General features: G+C 35.6%; 3 protein-coding genes across 5 annotated transcripts in view; 2 read left to right on the top strand and 1 right to left on the bottom strand.

Moving 5' to 3' along the window:
- zda (peptidyl-prolyl cis-trans isomerase zonda) lies at positions 1-8,605 on the top strand. The gene is made up of 9 exons (XM_043027202.2): positions 1-119; positions 2,844-2,991; positions 3,266-3,400; positions 3,695-3,768; positions 4,511-4,645; positions 4,761-4,875; positions 5,008-5,178; positions 5,369-5,584; positions 6,539-8,605. Exons 2-9 carry the CDS (start codon positions 2,860-2,862, stop codon positions 6,632-6,634), a joined length of 1,074 nt encoding a protein of 357 aa, XP_042883136.2. The 5' UTR covers positions 1-119; positions 2,844-2,859; the 3' UTR covers positions 6,635-8,605.
- Positions 8,606-13,609: 5,004 nt separating this feature from the next.
- Positions 13,610-24,126, bottom strand: Cog1 (conserved oligomeric Golgi complex subunit 1). Of its 3 annotated transcripts, XM_086537002.1 has the most exons (21): positions 24,048-24,126; positions 23,150-23,287; positions 22,568-22,738; positions 21,636-21,810; positions 21,164-21,277; positions 20,712-20,913; positions 20,360-20,501; positions 20,104-20,219; positions 19,826-19,917; positions 19,489-19,655; positions 19,068-19,183; positions 18,850-18,957; positions 18,293-18,419; positions 17,977-18,196; positions 17,475-17,666; positions 17,218-17,372; positions 16,910-17,069; positions 15,964-16,086; positions 15,408-15,653; positions 15,204-15,235; positions 13,860-13,978 (listed from the first exon to the last, which is right to left on the bottom strand). In XM_086537002.1, the coding sequence occupies exons 2-20, from the start codon at positions 23,281-23,283 to the stop codon at positions 15,206-15,208; spliced, it is 2,790 nt and encodes a 929-aa protein (XP_086393128.1). In that variant the 5' UTR covers positions 23,284-23,287; positions 24,048-24,126; the 3' UTR covers positions 13,860-13,978; positions 15,204-15,205. The 3 variants fall into 3 exon arrangements, with proteins under 3 accessions (XP_042883132.2, XP_042883133.2, XP_086393128.1); XM_043027198.2 differs by lacking the exon at positions 15,204-15,235 and having other exon boundaries at positions 13,610-13,978; XM_043027199.2 differs by lacking the exon at positions 15,204-15,235 and having other exon boundaries at positions 13,610-13,978; positions 24,044-24,064.
- Positions 24,127-24,275: 149 nt separating this feature from the next.
- Ho (Heme oxygenase) overlaps positions 24,276-27,197 on the top strand; it is a 3,239-nt gene continuing 317 nt past the window's right edge. The window contains exons 1-5 of the mRNA XM_043027200.2: positions 24,276-24,414; positions 25,481-25,584; positions 25,828-25,976; positions 26,210-26,422; positions 26,938-27,197. The exon at positions 26,938-27,197 is cut by the window's right edge and continues 317 nt beyond it. Of these exons, the coding sequence (XP_042883134.2) occupies positions 25,482-25,584; positions 25,828-25,976; positions 26,210-26,422; positions 26,938-27,197 (725 nt within the window). The 5' untranslated portion in view covers positions 24,276-24,414; position 25,481. The remainder of the gene's footprint in view (positions 24,415-25,480; positions 25,585-25,827; positions 25,977-26,209; positions 26,423-26,937) is intronic.

The following is a 27,197-nucleotide window of genomic DNA, read 5'->3' as shown; positions in this document are numbered from 1 at the left end:
ACTCACATCGAAGCCAAAGCCAGCAGTGCGACATGCCCTCCGGACAAAGTTCAGCTGATCTATGTCAACACATCGTCGTCGTGGAGCATTCTCGAACGGGCGTGTTTGCTGCTTGAGAGGTGAGTAACGCCCTTTTCCTCTACTTTAGGCTATTTTAGGGAGATGAAGGGTACATTGGCTCCGTATGAGTGAAGGAGTGTGTTTTTGTTGTTTCGGTGTGGCCGTATTAGGTGCGAATTTGTTAAAGAAATGAGATGGTGCAAATAGGGAAGCCGATTATGCTAGGGCTACTTTTTGCTTGCTTTATTGTATTAATGCATTTCTGAAGTGATATGCTCTTGTGATTAAGGATGTTTTGGTAAAGGTTGTGGTAAACGTATACAAGGCATTTGCATTGACTTTAAAACGTGACTTTCTTGTACTTCCATTGACTGTGTTTTACCAAACTCTACTTTGAACATACTGTGATCTATGATGAAATGCTCACAGTCTTGAGTTGAACCAGATGATAGTGTTTTATCAAATATTTGTTATAGTTTCCACACTTTGTGCTCCAGTATAAGTCAACAAGCTATGTTGTAGATGATGTTAGAGCATACCATGTAATCTCTGTTAGTTATTGTATGTCTCAATTTTTCTTCATACTTTCTCTCTCCCCTGTGGCTTTCAGTCTGTACTTTTTAAAGCAAAATTCCCAGTATTTTAGGAGACTAATACTCTTCAGTCTAGCAGACATGAAGGCCACAGCAAGTGGCAGACATGCAGGTATCATGTAAACATTGGCCAATGTTACTGACACATTATAGTGACTCAAGTGATCAGCGTGGCCTTTCTTACTCAGCACTCTTGAAAAGGCTAATATACTTCCAACATATATATTCTGGAAAGATGATGCTTGCGAGTTGTTCTGTATTTGATGATAAATTACTAGTGCATTGTATAAGTTCTGTCATGCCATGATTTGCATGTCAGAGGGTTGTTGATCTCTGCCAGAGTGTGAGGCATTGAGCTTTGAACTTTGGAAAAGTGATTGTGGGCTTATCTTTACTGTGCCAATTATATTTTATACCTCATACTATTATTTTTTGTATTCTTCATGACTATTTCATTAGTTTTTCTCTTGCCCATATGATCTTAACCCATTGCAGACAGGGATAGATTTGCTTGCCCATTCTCCAGGATGGGTTTTATTTTAGAGTGAAGCAGCTTTATGCAACATATTTTGGCATTTCCCACCCTATTTCAGTCATTCATTGTAAAAGTAGATCTATTTATGCGCTTCTCATTTTTTTGTGTTTTATTGTATTGAGACACTTATATGTTTCATATGATATACGTGTACTGTCGTGAACATTTACGAAAATTATTATCCACAATGAAGATAAAATAAAGAGGTAGGGAAGAGGAAGGAAACATTTGCTTATGGCTGAGTGCCACAATAAAAAGCAGCCCTACTGGCACAGCAATAGATTGTAGACAATGGGCATGGTCTGAATCACCTTCCTCTTCTTGTTCTGCCTGCACATCTTTTATTGCCAGTACTTTAGAGCAAGAGGTCGACAACTTGCTGTGTGCCATCGCTCTCTAAAGATAGTGCTTGCTAGAGATAGTGGATAGGTGCCATTCAAGGTTCCCTCTCCTGTTGGTGCTAGGAGAAAGTGGTGCCATCTAGGTTTTGGAAAGTTAGTTGAAACCCATTTTGCTTAATTTTATAGAAATTATAGTAATTAAGACTGCAATTGCCATCATCACTCAGTTATTACTCATACATAATGCAATGATTTAATAGTAAATAGTAAATAACTGCCCCAAGCATTAAGATTATTTAAATAGAGTGCAGGTACTATGGGGTTCTGGGAAACATTTACCTAATGTGAAGAGCACAAAATTAGTACATATCATAAATACCAACTTTGTAATTTTGTAACTTTGTAAGAGTATTGAGATTCATGTATGTAGCATGTCTTTGTGAAATCAGGGAATACTTTTTACTTGCTGATGAAATGTATTCGTGTGAGTTTTCTTTTTTTTATTATTATTATCATTATTATTATTATTATTATTATTATTATTATTATTATTATTATTATTATTATTATTATTATTATTAACATTTTTATTATTAGTGCCATCATCATCATCATCATCATCATCATCATCATCATCATCATCATCATCATCATTATTATTATTTTAATTATCATTATTATTATCACTATTATTATTATTGTTATTATTATTGTTATTATTATTATTATTATTATTATTATTATTATTATTATTATTATCAGCAGTAGTAAAAGCAGCAATAGTAATAGTGTTAGTAATAATAATAGTAGCAAGAAAAGTAATAATAGTAATAGTAGTTGTAGTAGTAGTAGTAGTAGTAGTAGTAGTAGTAGTAGTAGTAGTAGTAGTAGTAGTAGTAGTAGTAGTAGTAGTAGTAGTAGTAGTAATAGTAGTAGTGATAATAGCAGCACCAGCAGCACCTGCTAATTAACAGTTGCCACTGCTGAGCCAGTCACATGTTGCTACTAATATTAAGATCATTTGCAGTATTCCCATTCTCATTGTTTGTAGTTATATAGAGCAAATCTTTATCCACTTCATATGTTATTTGTCAGACTTATTTCACATGCAGCATTGTAGTGACTCAATCATCAAGCCATACAACTACCTCACTGTAAAAAATGGAGTTGTAAACATGGGTACCAGTATGACTAGTATTTCTCTAAATAACGAGAAAGAGAGAGAGAAAAAAGTTTTCGTACTTTTTATCATTATCCCTTGTATATTATTCATTTACTAGTATATTAAAAATACCACTTTATTTCCCCATTCAGAAAGAGACTTGGAGCCATGCCTGAGGTTGACCAGAGCAAGGAAGTGAAGGTGGAGAAGGTACAGGAGGTGGAGATGGAAGGGAAGGTTGAGGAGGAAGTCTCAGATGAATGGCTTGATGTCTTGGGAAGCGGAGACCTGAAAAAGAAGGTAAGTGATTTTGCAGTCTTTTCTTCATTTTTTAAATTTAATTTTCCTTTTTTCTTTAATCTGATTGATCTGCGGAAATTGTGTTGTGAGAGATATGATATAAAGGATGAATTATACGTGTGGAAGAGATTTAATGTAACCTAGGAAGGGAATTTGATTCACAATTAATCTTAGAAAGTGATAAGACTAAGAAGGTAACTAGACATTAGATATGAATAAGTACCAAGTGTGAGAATCATAACTGTTAAATAATGATTGGTTGATTTATTTGCAGGTAATTAAACCAGGAATAATTGACCACAGACCAGTAAAAGGGGACACAGTCGTAGTCCGTGCAGTAGGAAGGCTTGAAGATGGCAAAGAAGTGGATGTACACGATGAGCTTACATTCACTGTTGGAGACAGCGAGGTAAGACTAAATGTTTGGATTTCTTGTACTGTTCATATGTCCATTTAAAAGAACATCAAGGTAAATAGAACTATTATTGAGATATTTTCTTTTACTTGTTTATCTAGATGTATAAATGTTTTGTTGAGTGACAAATAGTTTGATATAAATACCATAGTTAACTTTTAACATTCTTGAATCCAATTATTTGTAAGCTTCTTCTATATTAAACTGTAGGATAGGAAATTGATATGAAAATCAAGCACTAATGTGAGAGATAAAAGATGAATTAACCATGACTTGTTTATTTACCAGGTGATAGTTGGATTAGACATGATTGTACCTCTGATGGATAAGGGAGAAACAGCTGAAGTTTACGTTGCTTCCAGGTATGACCAGCACTTGATTTAACCTCTGTTTAATGAAGTTCAGAATGTTGCAAATGTATAGTTCTTCCCCCTCCCTCCTCTCCCTCCCTCCTCTCCCTCCCTCTCTCCCTCCTTTCTCTTCCTCCTCTTCCTCCTGCTCCTGCTCCTATTCCTCCTCCTCCTACTGCTCTTCCTCCTAGTCCTCCTCCTCCTCCTGGTCCTCCTCCTCCTCCTGGTCCTCCTCCTCCTCCTAGTCCTCCTCCTCCTCCTGGTCCTCCTCCTCCTCCTGGTCCTCCTCCTTCTAGTCCTCCTCCTGATCCTCCTCCTCCTGGTCCTCCTCCTCCTGGTCCTCCTCCTCCTGGTCCTCCTCCTCCTGATCCTCCTCCTCCTGGTCCTCCTCCTCCTGATCCTCCTCCTCCAGGTCCTCCTGGTCCTCCTCCTCCTCCTCCTCCTGGTCCTCTTCCTCCTCCTGGTCCTCCTCCTCCTCCTAGTCCTCCTCCTCCTTCTAGTCCTCCTCCTGATCCTCCTCCTCCTGATCCTCCTCCTCCAGGTCCTCCTCCTCCTCCTCCTCCTGGTCCTCCTCCTCCTCCTCCTCCTGGTCCTCTTCCTCCTCCTCCTCCTGGTCCTCTTCCTCCTCCTCCTCCTGGTCCTCTTCCTCCTCCTCCTCTTCCCTCTCTTCCTCCTCCTCCTTCTCCTCCTCCTCCTCCTCCTCCTCCTCCACCTCTTTAGTTTAATTTTTATTAAATATATATTTCCCTTCCAGATTTGCCTACGGCTCAAAAGGATTGCCTCCGTCAATTCCCCCAGATGTCCCTCTGGTCTACACCCTTGAAATCTTGGACTCCTCCCCAGACGAGGAGCCGGATTCCTTACCAATACCAAAACGGATGACTATAGGGTAAGATCCGGGAGGGGATAGATGGTCTTTGGTATTTGGTTACAGTGTTAGATATGTTGGGTAGGATTGTGGGGAAAAATGATAGACTATAGATATCTGTCTTTTTTTTTTCCAGGAATCGCAAGAGAGAACGTGGAAACTGGTGGTTTAACAGGGAAGAATATACCACTGCCATTCATTGTTATAGTGCAGCTGTTGATTATCTAGATGATGCAACAGAGGAGTATGGGGTGAGGACGTACATCTTTTATGAAGTTTTTGTATTCTCATTTTCATGCAAATGTTTAGATAGATTGATGAAAAAGTGAATAATTAAAGAAATTGTAATAATCTGTATTGCTTGGTGTCCTTCATCTTGATAGGAAGAAGTGAGGGATGAAGTAAAGCCTTTACTTGTGGAGAGATTGAAGGCCCTCAACAACATGGGTGCTGCTCAGATCAAAGTTGGTGCCTATGAGGTTGCACTGAAGTCACTTGAAGCTGTGTTGAGGTGCCAGCCCTATAATGTAAAGGCATTGTTCAGAAAAGGAAAGGTATGGACCTGATTGATTTCAAGATATGTATCATATGTAAAGTATTCTTTTCATCATGCAATTGTAGTGGTTATTCATAATACTGGACATTATTATGAAAAAATACTGAAGAGGCTGGTTAAGGATTAACTATCATTGGTCAGATTGTAAGTCCTCTGAATATATTAATAATCAAATGTTCTTTCCGAAGGTATTGGGTCTTCAGGGAAAATTTAAAGACGCTATCATGATACTAAAATCTGCCCTGGAATTGGAGCCCGAGTCCCGCCTCATTCACCAGGAATTGGCAAAGATTCGTGAGAAGGCCAGAGAACAGTCAGAAACAGAGAAGAGTATGTATAGGAAGATGCTGGGCTTGAAGAAGGAATATACGCAGGAGGACCAGCGATACCCTGTCATCAAAAGTGTGAGTGCTACCAATCCATATGTTAGATCTTGAAAATTTTGTGGGGATGTTTGAGATGTATCAGCTCTTTAACCCGTTCCCGACGGGGCCAATCCGGCTTAAAAAGACCAAAATTCCGGGACTCTTGAACGCATAAGCCTAACGCGTCGGGATTCTCAGCTGCACTGGCCGCGAGCCAGTGATGCGCGCTGGCTCCTCCCGCGCCCCGGGCTAGACAAAGTAACGCGTCCCCGTCGTGTAGCCCAAAAACCACTAGACGTGTTATCTTGTCACCCGTCGTTAACGGGTTAACCCCTAAAGAACTTGCATGTTCATTGCAAATATGGGACTCTTTTCCTTTATTTTTTTGTTCATATGGAATTAAAGTAGATATAAGTATTTGTTTTGTGAATTTCTGTGTCAGATCATAAAATGGCGCAGCATTTAAAGATTAACCCCCTTAACGACGGGTGACAAGATATCATGGGGACGAGATATTTCGTCGTGGCTACCCTCCTGGCCAGCGCTCCGGTTGATAGGGCGTATAGTGAATCCCGGGGCATTAGGCTTATGCATTTGAAATATCCCGTCATTTTGACCATTAGAGCCAAAATAGGCCCATTGTTAACAGGTTAACCCGCTGCCACCACTTGACGTGATATCTTGTCACCCGTCGTTAACAGGTCTAAGAAGGATAGGGTTACAACTGTATGAGAAAAATGGGGAAATAGTGTGAAAAATATTTTACTTTTCTAAGCCCTTTGTTACAAAGATATTCTATTCATGTGTCAATTATTTTATCTCCAGGTGTAATGTGTTCTCAAAAATATCCAAATGGTGACTTTAAAGTGAAATTTATAGCCATTTGTTGAATTTGCATTGAATGAAATACATTATCAAATGGAAAACATTCACATATGTTTATAGTGATATTAATATTTATAATTCTTTTTCTCTCTCCCTGTCTCTTAACAGTTCCCCTGGAGAGCATGGTTCGTAATATTTGTTACGCTGTTAGTATTGCTAATAGCCTACAAATACCGAGATCCACTAATGAGGACCTTCATATAAGGGAATGAAGGTACTATGCACATTAACCTTATGTAAGCTGGTTGCACTGTACTTACCAATTTGGAAATTACAATTTTTGATTTTCAATATTTTGTTCACTCAATAGCTGTTTTACTCAAACTATCTCATGTGGGGAACCAGCAAGTTTTTTTTTAGACTATGCCAGAGACCAGAGCCATATCTTTTTCCGTTTTTAGCCTAAAAATATAATTGAACATTATAGTAATAACGATTTATACCAGAAAACTATAATGGACGTCATGAAAAATAATTTTTACTATTACTGTTGTTTCTCTGTTTTCTAGACACTTGCAGCAGACTGGTGTCTTGCATATTGACACTGGTATGCATACTGCACTTTGAATAGCACTGGTCTAGGGCTATTTAGATGCTGCTGCAATTGTGTTTCAGAGATGATATGTATTAAGTTCACTTAAATTTGTAAAAATAGCAAATGGTTTCCTGGCAGCTAAGAAATTCCAAGTAATGATTATTTTTAAGTTCTGGTTATGTGATGTAGGCACATGTATTTTTTGCAAGTGACTTGTATAAAAATACATATCTTCAGTTCCTATAAATTTTGCTGATTGAACATCCCATGACAATAAATATAACTTAATAGATTAGTCAATGAAAAGATGAAGTGCCAATATTATGATAAATACGTTGAGGGTTTCAAATCCACTCCCTGATATGTTGTAACATGATCTCATGTCTTGCAAAACATTTTTAAAACTATAAAAAGGTCTCTCCTTTTCATGTTAAATTCCAGATACCTGTAAGCTATTAGCCAGGCAGATGGCAAATCTTGCCTGCTGTACCAAGGGTATTATATTAGATGTTTTGTTCTTATGACCAAGGTGCTGAATTATTAGCTATTGACATCAGTCTGTTGGTTATTCTTTGAATGTGAGATGATGATGTGATAAGACGGTAGGTTATTGTCGCATGTATTGTTACATGAGAAAGTAAATAATTGAAACTGCATTTATTTTAAGTATTTTGTAACATTGAAGAAATTGAATACTGCTAATTATATAGACGTGTGCAGAAAAGACCACAAAGTTGTCTGTTGATCAATGTATGATTATCAATTATTATAACAGTCTGAAAGGGGAAAACCTTTTCCATAGTATCAAGGAGTCCACACTAACTGAGGGAACATAGAATCTTTACCAAGCTCTAGTTTATTGTTCCTCAGCAATGCCTCCACCTTCTGACCTCAGGACAGACTCACCTGATTGAAAGGGTTGAAAGTGTTTAGTTCAGTTTTTATTTCTTATTTAACAAAGTATTGTGTTTTAGTACTATGTGAACACCCAGGGAAAATGTGAACAAAGCTTTTATTTTTATTACATGGGAGGAGGGTGGAGGAGGATGAATGGATGCAGTTGTATTATTAGTCCATAATAACTAGGGGCTGTTAAAACAAGGTCTGTAATTGAGAGGGTAGATTCATGTTTTATATGATTGATTATTACTTTTTAAAAGTATCAGTAACCAAATTCTAACCTTGAAAAAGAATGGGAGTGCTTTCCAAATGTATTTTTTTGAGACCAAGATATATACTGTACAGTATATATTTTTATTTATAAATGTGAGATAGTTTAAAAGATCACAATAGAAATAGTTGTCCTACTTAACTGATTGCAGACAAAGCAATATTAGATATCTTTTATATATCAGTAGAGAGGAAGAAATAAGGGATAAAAAAGAGCAGTTAGTGAATAAAATGTTATTTTTCATTATTTTACTCATCTCTTACATACATACTCTGAAATAACTTAATTTTTTCTCAAATACTTTTTGGAATTTTATAGGATTGTACAGTAAAGGTGCCAAAATGAGAATTAATTGTAGGTTGTACAGAGAATGTGAGAGAAGAGAGAAAGATGAGAAAAGATGAAAGAAAACCCAGAGAGAGAGATGAGAGAAAGAGAAATGAGAGAGAGAGACAGAGACAGAGACAGAGACAGAAAGAGAAAAAAGAGGAGGGAGAAATAGAGAGAGAAAGAATGATGATAGAATTAAATGAATATTCCAAAGGTATAGATTATTTCTAAATCATAAACAGGTCAATTTTTGCAAGCACATGGTACCAAGACTTAGTAAGAAAAAAGTTTATCCTAAAACATTTATTTCAGTGTCAGTGGGATTAATAAATCACAACTTGCTTAAATGCTTCTGACTGACTTCAAGCGCACTTTTTCTACAATTACCTATGATTACAGTGTCGTCAGATGTCGATTTTCTTAAAGTGTGGATTTTCCTCGAGGGTCTGATCTCTGAAGGCATTTCCATTTGCTGTTTTTTGTCAAACAATGTTTATATTGGTATTTATGTATGAAGGATTGTGGATATTTCTCCTTTAACCATTTTTGTGTAATTGAAAGTACTTCATTTATATAGTCTTCGTTATTTCCCATAAATTCTTTCGTATTTTGTAGAGAACATCCACATCTGAAGGAACAAGTTTTGAAAGTGCCTCCTCTATATTAAGACTATGAAGACATAGTTTTTGCAGATTCTTACCTGTAATTGCAATAATTGTTAGTACTAAGGTAGAAAGGTTACATGTTTTTCACAAATGTTGGTACTGGATATGAGCGTGTATCCAGTGAAATGTGGATGGACTTTTTTTTCATCATAATAGTCTCCTCCTTTTATTGAAAATACTGTTGTTTTGTGATTAGGGAATACATAAATCTTATTTTGTAAGATAGTTTTATATTTTAGAAAGATTATCATATACCTGAAAAAGACTATTCTATTTAAATGATTTCAAAATTATATATGAATACAGAATGCAAATTATTCATGTAGTCTATATATATTAGTGCCTAACATTTACTCTTACAACAGGAAAACATCACACACACACACACACACACACACACACACACACACACACACACACACACACACACACACACACACACACACACACACACACACACACACACACACACACACACACACACACACACACACACACACACACACACACACACACACACACACACACACAATATGTATGTATATATGTGTATGTATATGTATGAGTATGTATATATGTGTGTATGTATATATATATGTGTATGTATATATATATGTGTATGTATATATATATGTGTATGTATATATATATGTGTATGTATATATATATGTGTATGTATATGTGTATATATATGTATATATATATGTATATACATATATACATACATATATACATACATATATACATACATATATATATATATATATTATATATATATATATATATATATATATATATATATATATATATGTGTGCACATATATATATATATATATATATATATATATATATATATATATATATATATTATATATATATATATATATATATATAATACACATATCAACACATATAATATATATATATACACATATATATATACGCATATATATATATATATATATATATATATATATTATATATATATATATATATATATATATATATATATATATATATATATATATAATACATATATATATATATATATGCATACACACATATATATATACGCATATATATATATATATATATATATAATATATATATATATATATATATAATATATATATATATACATATACATATATATATATATATACATATACATAAACACATATATATATACGAATATATATATATATATATATATATATATATATATATATATATATATATATATATATATATATATATATATATATATGGGTATGTGTGTAATCAAATAAAAGTGAAATGCACTGCAGGAAAGTTTGAGATAGCTTTACAGTATATAATATTTTCCATCCTTTACAAAGTTTGTATAATAGGAATGCACTTTCCATTTAGATACTCTTGTACTCATGGCTATACATGCAATTTTGTGATAACAGTGAAGATCCATCTGTCAAATATGATTTAATTTTGACAGAAATAGGCTTAGAGAAATGGAAGTAGAATATTTACCAAGTGTATTTGTTTCTGTAGATGTCACAATTTCGTATTCCAGTACCCTCCATACAAGATAATTATGAATTGGATAAAGTTGTTGAAATAACTACAAACCACCTTTGAAATGCACAATTAGGGTAGTTAAGTTAATGGTGATTTCAGTGTGCTCTCCCTTTTGAATTACATGTAAAGAATGAGATGAATTCCATCTAATCATTGTGTGGCAATGAAATGAGTTTAACTTTATATGTCTGGTATATTTAGTTTTGTAATTACATTTTCTACATATACAGTAGTGTTCTTCATTATGGCAAAGGAGGTTTTGCAATTGGTCAAGATTTGGACAAAAGTTTGGAAGAAAGGTTAATATTTTCTTGCATTTTTATTATGTAATATGTTCTCTTTAGCTCGTGTGGTATAAGATATTACCTTTCATATTACATTTATATACTGTTGCAGGAGCAGTACTGTAGAGCATCAGATATCTTAAATCAGGCAACATTGTTAATTTATAGCATTGAGATCTTAGGTTTTGTATAGCCAGGTATGGCATTTCATTTTAGGCAATACTTTGGATATGAAATGATTTTCTTCAGGTGATACACATGTCTATTGACATTTTATTGTGGACATTTGACTTTTGCTTCAAATTTGTAATCATCTTATCCTGTGTACATCAGACTAATGGAGAAGAGACAGCTAGTCTTGTTCAGTTCTTTGTCAGAAATTATTAGGATATGAATTGAAAAAGTATGATTTCTTGGCTCAGTAAAGGGAAATTGAACATAATCTGGTCCTGCTATAAACAGGGTAATAAATTATCTTAAAATCATAGAGTTTTGAACTTTGAATAGTGCAATAATTTATTGTAAAATGAAGAGAAAACCTATCTCCTTATAAAAAAAAAATATATATTCCTAAAAAATAAAATTGTAACCTCTATCTCAGGTGTGACCATTATAACTGTGTAGTAGTCAGTGTAAGTGTATCTTTAAAACTTTGAAGTATTTTCTAATATTACCCTCTTCTTGAACAAATGATTGTAAGTAAATTAAGTCATACATAGTTACTGCTCTTGTAACCATTCCATTATTTTGTTAGAATTAATAAATCTAAGGAGATCTCTCTTGTGTACTCATTGTTTTATTAAATCCTATAAAATTAGACATTTTTGGGTATATGCAAAGAAGTATGGACATATGTTTGCCATGCATTTAGAAGCTTAAAGGCTAAGTGATCACACATCTATGTAAGTATGTATTCTCAAATGTTCTTCAATAACAGGTTTCCATTTGTCAAAGTCAACATGATTTATGATAAAACTGAGAAACTTAAAGGGTGGACTTTTTCATAGAAATATGTTGAAAAAATTGCATTTCAAAAGTTAGCTCTACTGTCAGGATTAAAAAAGAAATTGAATTAAAAGTAAGTTTCAATATTTTGAAACCTATGATGCCTCTTCATGTATTTTTCCAAGAGAATTACTGCAATATGTGTCTGATGTCAAAGTCAACATGATTTATGATAAAACTGAGAAACTTAAGGGTGGACTCTTTCATAGAAATATGTTGAAAAATTGCATTTCAAAAGTTAGCTCTACTGTCAGGATTAAAAAAGAAATTGAATTAAAAGTAAGTTTCAATATTTCTGTTTAGGAGAAAATGGAACCATTAAAGAACCTGATTTTCTTTAGCATTTTTTTTTCTCTATACTAACAATCTGATGCTATTGCCTCTTCATGATTACTTTACATCAAGAGAATTACTATTGCCAGAATGTGTCTGATAGGAAACGATGCACAGTTAGGAGGAAATTATATAAAACAAAATAGAAAGTGGTCTTTAAAAATAAAGTTAAGGTAGTAAAATAAAATTAAAATAATTATAGCAAAAGGCTGTTAAATATAATGATCATGAGGACTCTCTTCTATGGAAATGGCTATTTATAGCTTTGCCTTTTTCAAAATCATCTATATTCATTTCTTTATTTACTGTCTTTTTCTCTGAATGTGTGGCCTTAATTAATGAACTTTCTCTTAAAATTTTGTATTCAAAGTAGTTCACTTATGCATCAGATAATTCAGTATTTTTTATTTGAGTTGATAATGTAACCTGTGTTTACTGTGTGAATTCTGGCAAGATCGAGGAACTGAATCTTGTATTAGAACTCAGTTTTGAGTCATTGAGCCTCTCATCAAGAAAAAAAAAAATGTCTTGCACTGACAGGCAGCCTGCAGACCATGCTCAAAAATGCCTTCAGTCCACATTACCCAAAGGTCGGTTCTTCAAACATGTCAGTCCTACTGTCCAGCCTTCAGTATACACACTCAAATGGGCAGGTTTAACTCATTCATGCAGGGGATATTCTGGCTCTGAATGGTCAGAATGCTGGGGTTTTCGAAAGCATAAGCCTAACGCTTCGGGATTCTCGGGTGCACTAGCCGCGAGCCTGGGCTGTCTGCTCGCTCACCCCAAGCACTGGCCTTGACCAAATATCTCGTTGCCAGCATCTGACCCAAAATCCACAAAACGTGTCAGCACGTCATCCGGCGCGAATGGGTTAAACTGATTTCTTTGTTGAACTGTCAGAAAAAATTCTGTATAAGGGCCTTTACACTTCAAACTTTTTTTAGGAACCTCCCAATCTTCCCTTTCTTTGCAATATTGACTCTAATATATAACAAGCATATTACATGTGCTTCCTAGTGGCAGAATTGAACTCCGGAGGAAAAGGTCTGAGGTGGGACTACTAATTACACTCAAATTGTAATATAACTTGAAAGAACTTGATGAAAATATAATACTAATTAAAATATCTTTCAACACAATTACTACCTTAAAAAGTTTTCTGGATAAAAATAGATAATTCAATCTTTTCCTTCTATGAAAATGTATTATTTCCTTACTTTGTATTTTTGTGTGTGTATAAATACATAAATCACATCATAATTAAGGAATAACAAGCTAGTCTCCATAGTAAACGATACATTCTTTGAGCTTAAGTGTTTATTTCATCTTATTGACACAATCCCAACAAAGAGCAAATTAACATCTTTCAGTGCATCAAATATAACACAAGTAGATAAATCTAATCTGAAGAAAATAACAGTACTCGTACTCATAACATCAATATCACAATGCACATAATCCTAATCCAGATACATACTATGGTAAAAACAACAAATAACCATATCATATACCACGACCCCAGAATAAACTCCCTTGATCCTATGATGACGAAGAGGAGGAGCCAAACCAGGAGGAGCTCATGGCCGAAAGCAGGGAGGCAGCGCTACGGGAGGCCGACAGGGCGGCTGACGACATCTCTCTTCGAGCTGATGATGGACTGCTCTGATCCTGGTCGGGGGGAAGAGAGTGTGTATGCATTATGTAATGCCTACAGTGGCTGGACATTTTGAATTTACATACGATAAATGGTTCACTACTTGAAAAAGAAGGAATTCATAATCATATCCTCATTTCTGTTTGGGTAAAGTTTGTGTCTTCAGTGATGAGAAAAGAAAAAGAAAAAGACATTAAGGGTAAAAAAGTGGCTGAACAAATACAATGCTGATTCTAGACAGTTTTCATAACATTCATGAAATTATTGTTAGAAAACAAAAATAAATCACTGAAAGAGTTAACCCATCCACGACGGGGGAATTCTAGCCTTGAATGTCCAAATGCCGGGACGTTCGAATTATTAGGCCTAAATCAATTGAATGGCTGGCACAATACTGTGCCGCCCGGCCACTGGGCTTTTGAATGCGCGGTACAATACTGTACCACCCGTCCTGTGTGGGTTAATGGTGAGAAACTGATGCACTGCATCATCATTAGCCTTTACTAAAACGTGTAGTTTTCATTATTACTGATTAATATTAGTCCTTGCTGAAAAAAGAGAAGCAAAAACACTGCTCAACTTAGCATTACTTTAGTTTTATACAATAAATATGTATTGGATGCAGTTTGCACTTTACTGCTATTTCACTTAAAAACTGCTTACTTAAAAATAAAGATGGAAAACAAAGGATCAACAAAAGTATTAAACAAACAGAAAGCTCATAACAATGAAATTTGATTGCAATTGTACTTTACAAATCAAATACTAATTCTCTTCACTTTTATACCTACACTTGTACCATATGACTTGCACACCTAACCCATTGCCAACGGGGCACCTAACAACCTAGCTGGTCGCCAAGACCGCCGGTCTACAACACTGGGATGGGGAAAGGTGTTCTCTCCACCCTCTGGGTAGCAAAGACTAGCCCAAATAATATTTTTCAATAAATCCATCATAAAATGTGGGTTAAGGCTGACTTTGGGACCCTGTAGCTCTGGAGCTAGTGCTGTTACAGCCATAATACTTCATGACTGTGTGTACGCTTCAACTGTGAGCAGATCCCGATGTCACGTCATGTATGCATTGACATCCGTATTTTAGGCCTAATCAGTGCCATCATGTATGTCATGATACCCGTATGCAATGGGTTAAGCTGCAAATTGCAAATCAAATTTCATACATCTCCAGGTTATTATTTTCACTTCATGCAATAAGTTACACCTTATTCAAACATACTCTCATTTTTCTTTTGAAAGAGGAGGAAGTTGCTGTAAACATAAAAAAATATTTTCTAAGAACATGAACAAAAAGAACTAGAAAAATAGCAATATATTGATTGTCAATTCATTGTCAAAATTGTGTATAATATATAAATTCATTTTTATCAGGAAAGAAGAAGATAGCAAAGAGAAAAAAAGAAATCTGTTAATGTAATCCCACCTTAGTTGAGCTAAGTTTCGATGAAAGTCCTTCATTCAAATTTGCAGATAAGTTTGGTGTGGTTATGGATGTATGAATGGTGGGTCTTGATAGTGTGAGAGGGAGAGGTACGTTGGAAAAGCGTGGGATTTCCACAGCTTGAACTATTGGCAGAGCATTGTTGGATGTTGTCGCAGAGCTTCCAACAGATGGAGCCCTTCCGGTAACAACCTGACGGTCACGTGACAGTATGGCCCCCAGAACCACCTTGAAAAGTGAAAAAAGGCATTAATGAGAAAGATGAAGACTGTATATTCACTTATCTACACCATCCACAACTATGTAACTTTGTTAAGAGACTGATATAGACAAAGAACTTCCAAGGATTTGATGAAACATGAGACAGGGGCATCTTAAATCACCACCCACATCACACATCTTATAATTAGCACATGACTTGGCTCCATAATTTTCCAGGAAACTCCTCATCAGACACACACTACATTCAACAAAACTAATACAATGTTAATCCCTTTTATTTATCAATATGAGATATGATAACAGATATCTTTCTGACCTGCACTCTGTGAGCTGCCAACTTAACTCTGGAAGAGATGTGTGGAGTAAACACATCCAGGTCAAAGGGATCAACTTTGGCTTCCAGATCTTGTATCATGGTTGTCAGCTGAGACCCAACATTCTGTTGAAAAATGAGACAATATTAATTCTTGGATTAGTTTCTATTAATGAAAGGAAGAATGAATAATAAGAATACAATGGAAAGTTTTGTATTCCTACATATAATCATATATATGTGTGCAACTTTCCCATCTCACACACACACACACTCTCACACACACACACACACACACACACACTCACACACACACACACACACACTCACACACACACACACTCTCACACACACACACACACACACACACACACACACACACACACACACACACACACACACACACAACCACACACACACACAACCACACACACTCTCACACACACACACAACACACACGCACACACACTCTCACACTCACACACACACACACACACACACACACACACACACACACACACACACACACACACACACACACACACACACACACACACACACACACACACACACACACACACACACACACACACACACACACACACACACACACTCACACTCACACTCACACTCACACTCACACTCACACTCACACTCACACTCACTCACACTCACACTCACACTCACACTCACACTCACACTCACACTCACACTCACACTCACACTCACACTCACACTCTCACTCTCTCACAAAGTGATTCTTATGCCTTTATATTTGTGTAGTAAGTCATCCACCAATTATGGAAATGATAAAGCTACATCACAGACCTATAAAGTCTAGCATCATACCTTCCAAGCAAACATCACCACTTGTATTGACTTGTGACTCATAATTTATACATATGGGCACTCAAGTCTTATTTAGTAACAATCACAAAATCTTACAAACCTTGCTATCCCGTGGAAGAAGTATTGTCTGAATGAATCGCAAGTCAAAAATAAGCTGCAGTGCAAGTGTTTGGTTGATTTCCTTTGCATCACTTAAGGCAACTTCATAGGCACTTGTAACAACTTCACAGGCAGATGATGCAAGTTCACTCTGAGCATTCCTAAAACCATAAAATTTTGGTTATAAATAATATTCCCTATTCTGCCACATAATACAGATACAAATCATATATGTTTCAAAATAATCATCATCCATGCATGTTCATAAAAATAAACAAGCATAATAATCATGTAATGGTCTTCTCTCACCTAGTAATAGTATGGGCGGCAACGCAGTTAACAGATGTACACAATCGTGATAGGGCTTGAGTGAGAGCAGGTGAGGGATGAGCAGGGACATGGATAGATGACTTTACTATATTTCCACCTTCCCCTTCTTCTTCAATATCCACCATCTCCCAGGTCTTAAAAAAAACAATCATTACTTAATACCTGGCAATAAAAATATGCTAAATTATAATTCAGTGACTTCTAAATCCTTTCAGACCAAACATAACCCTAATTACCGGAAAAGAGGATATGGCAGCAGCCACTCCGCCTGATGAGAGTTCTGTGGTAAGGAATGTTTTGACCTCAGTGCCAAGATGTGATGTGAGGGATGTGAGGAAGAGTCCAAACAGACGACCACTGGTTCCTTGGAACTCTGATCGCATCTTTGTCCAGGAATCAGTCTCTAACTTTGATCCCATTGATATACGCTGCAATAAATGAATTTCAATTATGCAACTACCTCTAGGTAACACCTGTCTATAATAAAGAGGAAATAACAGATTCATATATCAATAAATATGCCAAGAAAATAGTTGAAAGTGATGTACAAAGCAGAGAATGCTATTCATTAATACATATAAATCTGATATCAAGGTTGTATACATCTGTGGCCACTGCACAGATTTTAAGACTAGAGGGCAGATTTTAGACTGACCATTGTGTTCTAAATAAAATCATCAAAATATTATTGTCCTTAGTATTATAATATATCAAACATTTCTTTTAACATTTTCTCACCCTTGCAACATCAGGATTTGCCAGACTTGCTGCTGAGGCACACATCTGCATCTGTGGACATACATTGGGCAAGGCCAGACAGACACGACCTATGACCACCAGGATGGTAGAGGGAACGGTCAGTGCAGCCCCTTCCGAGTCCTCCTCCCATCCATCCTGAACTCTGGGAGCTGTCTTAGCCATGTGGTGCTTGGCAAGGTTCTCCAATTCTAACATAAGTCTGAGGAAAAGTTGAAAAAAAAGAAAGATGAAAATTTATACATGAATCTGACTTACATGGTTTAACAATTTCTACAGGAACTTTAAGGACACTCACTGTGTAAAGACTGAGCTACTTGTGTCTTGGAGGAAATTAAGCAGTGCAGTGTAGTCCTCTTTGGCGCTGAGGTCTTCATCTCCAACTGGACTGTCCTTGACAAAGCAAAGGTCTCCGTTTGCTGAACCTATTTAAAGCAAAGATAATTTAGCATTTTATCATCTTTAAGTTCAAACACCTTATTAGTTTATGTCTGTGATCAGTAGGGAAAATGTATTTGTTATGGCAGCAGCTAAATTATCTTGATAATTTGTTCACAGCTATATATCACACACTATCGTTTTAAGTTTTGTACTAGACATATGTTTGCCTTCATATATTTTATTTTCCATAAGAACTATAGGTCTGCACATCCTTTTCTCTATCCTTAGTTGAGAAACACAAGAAAACAGGACTGTTTACCTGTGTGATGCCATAGTGTTCAAATTTACTTATCTATTCTATTTTGCAATGAAAAAAATAGATGATGTTAATGAGGTTCAACTCTATTATATATGTTCCTTCTAATTTATCTTTTTTACAGTGAAATCAGAAAATATAAATAAACTTTTGTATACCAGAACTGTAATGGCCGACATCTTGCAGAAGAGCTGTCAGCCTTGAATTCAGTGCTCTGCAGATGGTCTGTAGCCGGCTGGTGTACCCTCTTGTCTTGTAGTAGAGGCCTTTGTGAATACAAAGTAATACACATTTAAAAACACAATAGAGGCTAACATGTGTTTTCAATATAAATTATAAGTCAAATATGACAAGGGGCAGAAAGAGCTCAACCTACCGCCTGCTTGTGTGACAGATCGTGATGAGGCACAAGTCCAGCCCACTCGTTCTGGTAAGTCACCAGCAGATTCACTCCACACAAAGCTGGTGATGTCACCTTCCTCTGAGCAGATCCTGGAATTTGCACATGAAATATATTAATATCCATATAATTTCAGAGTGAAAATCATCAGTTGCGTAGAAAGCATCCTTTCTACAGTGTTTCTGAGACAGTATATCATTATACATCATACTCATAAATATATAGTGAGCAGGTCAACTAGCTTATATTATATTTGTAAATCCACATCAATTTTATTTTTTCTATGAAAAGTCTAATTTCCCTATTCAAAATGTTTAGTCCTGTTGGCCTCAAGAATAGATACAATTCAACAAAGCTGTGTTATACTTCAAATAAGAAAATCAATATTGTAACTCACTTGGGGTCTGCAATTATATCATCTGCAAGTTTGGCTACCATCTGGACTATTGCCTCTTTAGCATTGGTCAGCTGAGATGTGATGACCTGGCGTGCCCTCTCAGTTACTTGACCTCGTACAACAGAATCCCAGGGGTCAAGGTAAGATCCATACAGAACATCTGTTGTCTGAAAGATTCAAACATCAACATAGCTTGTTAATGCATGGCAAGAAAGCTTTTTTTTTTCGCCCCAGGAATTCTAGACATTCTTTAGGAGCATAAGGATTCTATATAATTCACTGCTACTTGCCAAAAAATACATCAATAGCAAAAAAGATAAGGAAATCAGCACATCACCTTTTTCCACTGTTCCTTTTCAACTTTGGCTTGGCAAATCTCCCATACACTTGTGCGTATCATTGCCAAAGCCTTGATAGTTGTAGAGAATGCTGTAAACAAAGCAAATATGATCACCAAAATATTTCACTAACAACACTTACAAGCACTATCTATATTCCAGTTACATATCATATCACAAAGAAAAAGAAGAAAGACAAGTAGGAAGAATTTTAAGAAGAAGGAAAATGGGAAAAGAGTTAGGGCAAAAATTGAGAAGAAATAATGCTTTAACTTACAAAGTAATACTCCAAGAGCATGTGATGCCTCCTTTAATACCAGGTTTAGCCAGTCAGTAACTTGTTTCTTCAGAATATCATCACTTAATGAATCCATGTGTCCTGATACAGAAGGTCTGACCAAGAATTAAAAAAAAAAAAAAAAGGTAAATTCAAATCTTTGCAACCACTCACTATAAAGGTAGCAAAATAATATTGCACTACAATAATCTTCAGCTATTTCCAGCAAAAAGACCAATGCCTATTTGACACTTACCTAAAGTTTCTGATGGACTGAGGCAAGAAAGAGAGTGTAAGCAGAGATTCTTGAAGGTGGGCTATGGGTGCCCCATCTTCTCCTTCCCCCTGGACCATCTCCTGCAATCGTTTCTCAAGAAGGCTCTGTCCCTCTTTTCCCTCTGGAAGATGAAAATGGTCAGATATTTTTGTTTACTAAATTTCTTAAATATTTTCCACAATATGCGTATCAACGTCCTCAAATTCTCTAAAAAGAAATCACTTTCAATTTCCATATCAATAATACATTATTGTCTACAGGCCTGCCTTGTCACAAGAACTAAGCATACAGCCTAATTATAAAAGTCTACACTTTCTGTATCTGTACTTACTCCCAAAGATAGCATGAATGATATTCAAAGTAGCTAGGAACAAGGTAACAAATTGTGAAATTTGTGCTTTGGCAGTGGCAGATGGCTTTGGTGCAACTGCAGACATGAGAGCACCATGACGCAGCTGGAGGACCCGAGACAGAGCATTTGTGGAAGTGCATCCTTCCACTAGCATTACTGAAACTACAGCATCTAAGACAGCCTGAAATAAAATTGGAAAACATCAAAATGACATATTTTAGCAATTTCAGCCTAAATCATGTATTTCCATGGCTCTTTCCAGAAACTGAGCAAACATAGCATTGGTATACGAAAAAGCTGCTCTGACAAACTATGCAATATGCCAATACCAAAATTGTCATCAGGATTAAGCATCAAAAACTTTTCCTATATGTACAAATATCATGAAGTGGCAGTCCCAAGACTTTTCCTTGAAAGAAAATTAGTATTACCTGAACATCATCAACCTCAGAGCTAATGAGATTTGAGCAACCTCTGACAATGGTGGCACGGAATTGTGATATGCTAGCCCACTGCCGCTCTATAACAGGAAACCAGGATTGAATCTGGAAAGAAAGCACATTTTTTTTATGACATCAAAATCAGACCAATTCCAGTGGACATACACTGTTTCAGAATTATACTATAACATATTCTAATTATTTCTAAAGTACCATTATTACCCAATTTGGGAAATAATATAAACTTTGATATCTAGAACTAACCTGTAAGAGTCCTGAATACAGATGACAAATAATTTTGAGACCAGAAAGACATCAGGAAATGAACAGATGTACCACTACCAATAACTAATCTGTATCTATTACCTTGTCAAATGAAATTATAAGCCATTTCCTCAAAGGAAAAAAAAAAGGAAAGAAGAGAACGCTAGAAAGAATGAAACAAATATTGCCACAGACACACCTTTGACGCATTTGGAGCCAGTTGTAAGGCTGTGTGAGTATGGTGAGCCAGGAGCAGCAGCTGAGTAGCAGGCAAGTAATGGCAACGTTCTGTAAGACTCCACAAAATCTCTGGGACAGCAACAAGTAGCTTTACTTGCACTGCCACTGAATAATGTGATCCTGGTGTTGGTGATCTGTGAATATTAAATTTTTTTAGCACTTTAATTCAATAGCACAAAATATGAAAGTTTATATAATGGAAGTGGACCAGCAGGGAAAAGAACATAAAAATACTTGAAACTGGCAGATCAAGAAAGTGCTTAGAGGTATCATGGCAAAACAATGCTTTTAAATCTATAAGTCATGGTCACTAGTTGTGAAAAATTTTCCATAGGGGGGGGGGACAAGCTGGGTGTATAACAACTTTGAAATTAATAAGGCATGGAGTCTAACAAACTATGTACAAAAGTTACCTGACTAAGTCTTAAAAATTGTCAGAAGTTAAGTCTTAAATGTCCTTCTCTTTAATGCATAAAAGGGAGATGCAGTTATTGAAAGCATGGGGTGTTTGAAACTATTAGTTAAGAAAATGTGAGGCCAAATTCATCAATATTCAGCTAATAAACAAAATAATGAATACTTTTTTAACAATTCTACACAAGACATGAACAAAAAATAAAACAAATAGAGGAAAAAAGGAAGAGTGATTAATTGGAAAGTATGACATATGCTTAATTTCATCACTATAATACCAGCAAGAAGCCCATGTACACACAACTTATGAAGTGATCCTATAGGCCACTTGATATTTGAGGCATCACTTTCAATATGTGGCTGGCAACCCAAAACACAAGCCAATCAGCTGGTGCAATGATTTTAGCACAACAATACTTGTTAAACAGCTCTAAGACCAGAGATGTCTACTCTCATAGAATGGATCATAGTACCAACCTCAGTGAGCCATTGCTATGATGGCTCTGTGTCTTGAAACCAATGAGTCCACGTTGTTGCAGGCTTTCACAAAGTCCCTCCATGGTATGAATGTTTCCACAGATTGCCTCTGCACTATTCCTCATTTCAGATATTGTATCTGCTGCCTCAATCAGGTCCCTATATCTTTCTCTGAAAAAAATCACTTACAATAATATAACCTAAAATCATCATGATCAAATTTCAAGAACAAGATTATAGTGAAAATCTGTCTGTTGTAAGATATTTGATAAATACAAACAAAATTACTAAATGGAACTAGATGAGTCTAATAGTAGTCCAAAAACTAAGTGGCCTGGTTAGTGCTAACCCATTTACACCATAGGATTTAAATTATGTGTAAAATTATCATTAATTCTTTAACTATCAATCTTAATTATTTTTTTATTTAATCATTCATTTTTTTAAGGCCATATCATTATCATAAAAACAAAAGCACATGTGACATAAATATGCAGTTGGGGTTTGAGAGTTTTTTTAACATGTTTTAGCTACCATCTTTTTTGAAGATGCAATCTAAAGCTTACAGTTAATAAAACTTACCCAACCATGACTCGCAGATCCTCTTTCTTTTTTTCAATATCAGATCGTGTCTTCTTCAAGATGTCTTGCACTTGCACCACAGTGTGGCGCTCAAATAGGAGGGTCACATCATCTTCAGCTGTTACAGCAGGCATGATTCTGGATATAGATATTAATCATGATATATTTGAATTATGTGCTTCATGTTAAAAAATATGAAAATTAATCTTGAAAAATATATAAATAAAAACTAAGACTTTGGTTTTAAAGAACACTTAAAGTAGTACTATTATGTATTGAAATTAATCTGCAGAAAGTAAAGGTAAACCAACATTGCTTATCAAACCATGTAGATCTACACATTAAGTGATACTGCGGCTTTTGTACTACATGCTTTGTGGCAAGCTAGAACTTGAAGACCTCTGTAAGTCATGAAGAGGGTTTGTTGGCCTTCTCTTGAGCACAAAGAATGGAGGTCATAGTTTTGTTTGATGCTGATATTACCATTATGAACTACCAATGCATATGTCCCAAATATAATTATGGGTTATACATATTCCAAAAGGACAAAGATTTTAGTTAAGATTGTTGGATAAGTCTACTCGAGTTATATATAATAATCAAAACCTGATTATCTGTACATAATAAATAAGCAGCTGTCAAAAAAATAAGCCGCTGTAATATTTCCGGCAAGATCTATCATCTTAAAAACACTATATTCAGAATGAGAGTCGGTGACGAGCATTCGCTGTCAAAATCGTCTACCGGTCAGTGACACTCCTTGTCTCTTTTCGTTAGGGATGTTTTAATAAGATAAATATGACATAGACAAGGTTGGCAGTATAAGGAAAAAATCCCATCCTACTAGTTGCTTCCCTATCCCAAAGCACAGTGCCTGGGAATTTATCTCATTACCTACCTCCGAATCACTGCCTCTTTGGCCAAGTCTTGTTGTGTTGGCAGATGACGAACAGTAACATCAACAATGATTGTGAAGGCCTTACGGGGTCACTAAATCGCTCAACATAATTCTGTTTCTATTGAATTAACATAACTAGTATAAAAAAAATTAATCTAGAGATCTCAGCTATATATCTAGATCATTCATATTGATGAAAGAAAGGTAAAATCAGTTAATGTTCAATTAGTTATATCACAGTAAAAAAGCCGTGTTTTGTAATCAGCTGATGGAGTAAACAAACCACAAAGTCACTACAAAGCAGAGACAATTCCGGTGTCATCCTGTGTCAGTTTAAATCCCAGCTCTTTCAACGTCATACAGACCAGTAAGTTTTGTGTTTTACAGAAGGAATATCATGAAAATGGAGAGTGTCTTGCGAGATAAACGAATTGATAGTATTAATTATTTAATTAATTACTTGCAACTTTCGGGTTGGTTGTAATGCAGTTGGACTACAAACTAAGTTATTGAGGCTTTATTTAGAATGAAAGTACTTCTGTTTTTTCACATAATATTTCCCCTAAGTACAGAAACATTATTTTCAAGTATCACCTAGTGTGGATTAAGGGATTTTGACCTACGTTTTGGGTGGAAATCACGAGTTTTAAGTAATGAGTCAAAATCGCTCTTAACGCTCGTTAAATAATTGGTAGTGCTGTTTTCTTAATAGCTTTCCTCTCAAGCAACCTAACCTAATCTAATACAACCTAGCCATGGGGCTCTGCCATCCTTGAGCCCATTGCTGGTGAATATCCTAGACCTCCATCATTGGGATTCCAAACAATATGATATAAAGTGAAAGATGATAAGGACACATTCAAATTATCACAACCAATTTGGAGTTTATCTAATGATTACATTTTGAATTATAGAGCATACTGGTGTCTTGCTTGTTCAGAACATTTCTTTTTACTGTTTTTTTACTTTTTTTTACTTAAAGTTTTCACTCCCATTTTGTTCAACTAATGTTTTTCTTGGGTGAGTCCACCCAGCATAGTTGCTGTCATTTTTTGTCACTCTGAATTTGCACATACACACCACACATATAAACTGCAGGCACATTCTTATACTTTGTTTTACAGTGCTTTGAGTAACAATTGATAATTCAGTTTCAAGATAAGATGTGACTATAGTATGATTTTGTGGATTTATGTACAGTTTGTACTTGATTTAGTTTGAGATTTTTCAGGAAATAGTAAGTATTACACTGGGAAGAATGGTTTTGTATTATTTATGGTATCCTCCTATCACACCTTATATTTAGTAAGTTTGTTACACTTTGTGTATCTAATTTTACCTATCTATCTGTCTGTTTATAATTTTCTTTGTTTGTCGGTCTATTTTTTGATTTTCAAATGTTCTACGGAATGCTTGATTTTACTGTATTTCAGGATGTCTTCCACTGAGGAAGTGCCGTTCACTAAACAAATGCGAAATGTTACACGAGATATTCACAATGTTAGTGATGCGCTGATAAATGCCAAACTTGGTATTGGTAAGTATAAAACATATTCATCAGTTATGGTATTACCTAACATTCAATTCAGTATATGATAAGTGTGTATAACAGCTGTCTATAAATCTACATGTCTGACTATACACTGTCTATATGTATGATTGCATGTGTTTGCGTATGGGGGAGGGGGGCATATATGCTGTATGTATGTATTAGTGTATCTCTGCCCTTTTTTTTCATAGATATCAGCCTCATGAATTAATGCTTTAACTTTCATGGCAGCTATGTCAGAGGATCGTGTGTGGGCTGAAGGTCTCCTGATATTTTATGAAATTTTCCGATACCTTGAAGAAGCTTTGGACAGACTTTCACACACGCTTATTAGCGATCTGGATATTCCTGGCATGAGGAGAAAGGAAGCCTTTGAAAAGGTCAGTTTCTTGAAGTGAATCACATATGAAGTTTATAGAATTACTTTTTTTTTCTCTCTCTTTTACTTTAGTTGATAAAGAGACAGTAAGACCGAGTTGCAAGTCTGTTTGTATTATAAAGCAACCATATGATTAGTTTTCCCAGTTATTGCCACAGTTTTCAATCTTAAAGTAATTAGAACTAAGAGCAGTGATGACCTCTCCCAGGATTGATGATTAATCTTATCTTCCAGGATATAGCATACTACTTAGGGAGTAACTGGAAGGATGGTTATAAGCCAAGGGAGAGTGTGTGCCAGTATTTAAAGCACCTTGAGAAGATTGAGCAAGAGAATCCATACTATCTCATGGCCTACATTTACCACATGTACATGGGCCTCTTGTCTGGCGGCCAAATTCTGCGCAGGAAGAGGGTCTTGCTGCAGAAATTCTCCTTCTCTCGCAAGGTAAATGGGCATGGTGAACTGTTTTACTTTCATGACATTTGCAAAATTATGTTCTTGCATTTTGTGGATTTAGGTTTTCAAAAGACTAATAAAAGAATTCTAGTATATGAAAGTTGGGTTATAATATGTTTTTTCCTTTTCTTTGCTCACCATGTTATCTTTCTTTTTATTAAAATTTATTTAATCATTTCCAGTGATACAAATTATATATAGTGCAATTATATAAAATATTTTATAAGCCCTGGACCCACATTCCCTGCATATATCATTAGGTGTCTCAACTCCCCCCCCCCCCCCCCCCCCCCCCCCCCCCCACACACACACACACAAATACAAGCACACACACACAAACATAAATGTAAAAACACGTATGTAACAAATGACACTTGATGAAATGCATTGATAGACTCAAGAAAGAAATTGCTGTGTTCTTATTCATCTGCTGCACATTCAAAATTGAGATATAAGAAGTCTGATCTTTACCATATGATATTAGTAAGATATGAACATTGCAGGATTCTGTGGAAGGTATGGCAGTTACAGAGGTTGACACTTCTGTATCCAGGCTGAAAAGAGAGATGACCGAGGCCATGAACCGTATTGCTGACGAGCTCGACGAAGACACAAAGCAACGGCTTCTGGATGAGAGCAAGATGGTCTTTATTCTTAATAACAGTATTGTTCATTCAGTGGAAGGAGCTGGCAGTATTGTTGCCATGAAAATTCTCAAGTATGCTTCATATGGAGTCCTTTCAGCATTACTATTTGTATATGT

This window comes from Penaeus japonicus, unplaced genomic scaffold (genome assembly GCF_977035675.1).
Source record: "Penaeus japonicus unplaced genomic scaffold, GWHDUDI00000001_assembly GWHDUDI00000005, whole genome shotgun sequence".
Taxonomy (NCBI): Eukaryota; Metazoa; Arthropoda; class Malacostraca; order Decapoda; family Penaeidae; genus Penaeus; species Penaeus japonicus.
The sequence above is the reverse complement of the archived record's forward strand: the minus strand, read 5'-3'. Positions and strand labels throughout refer to the sequence as shown.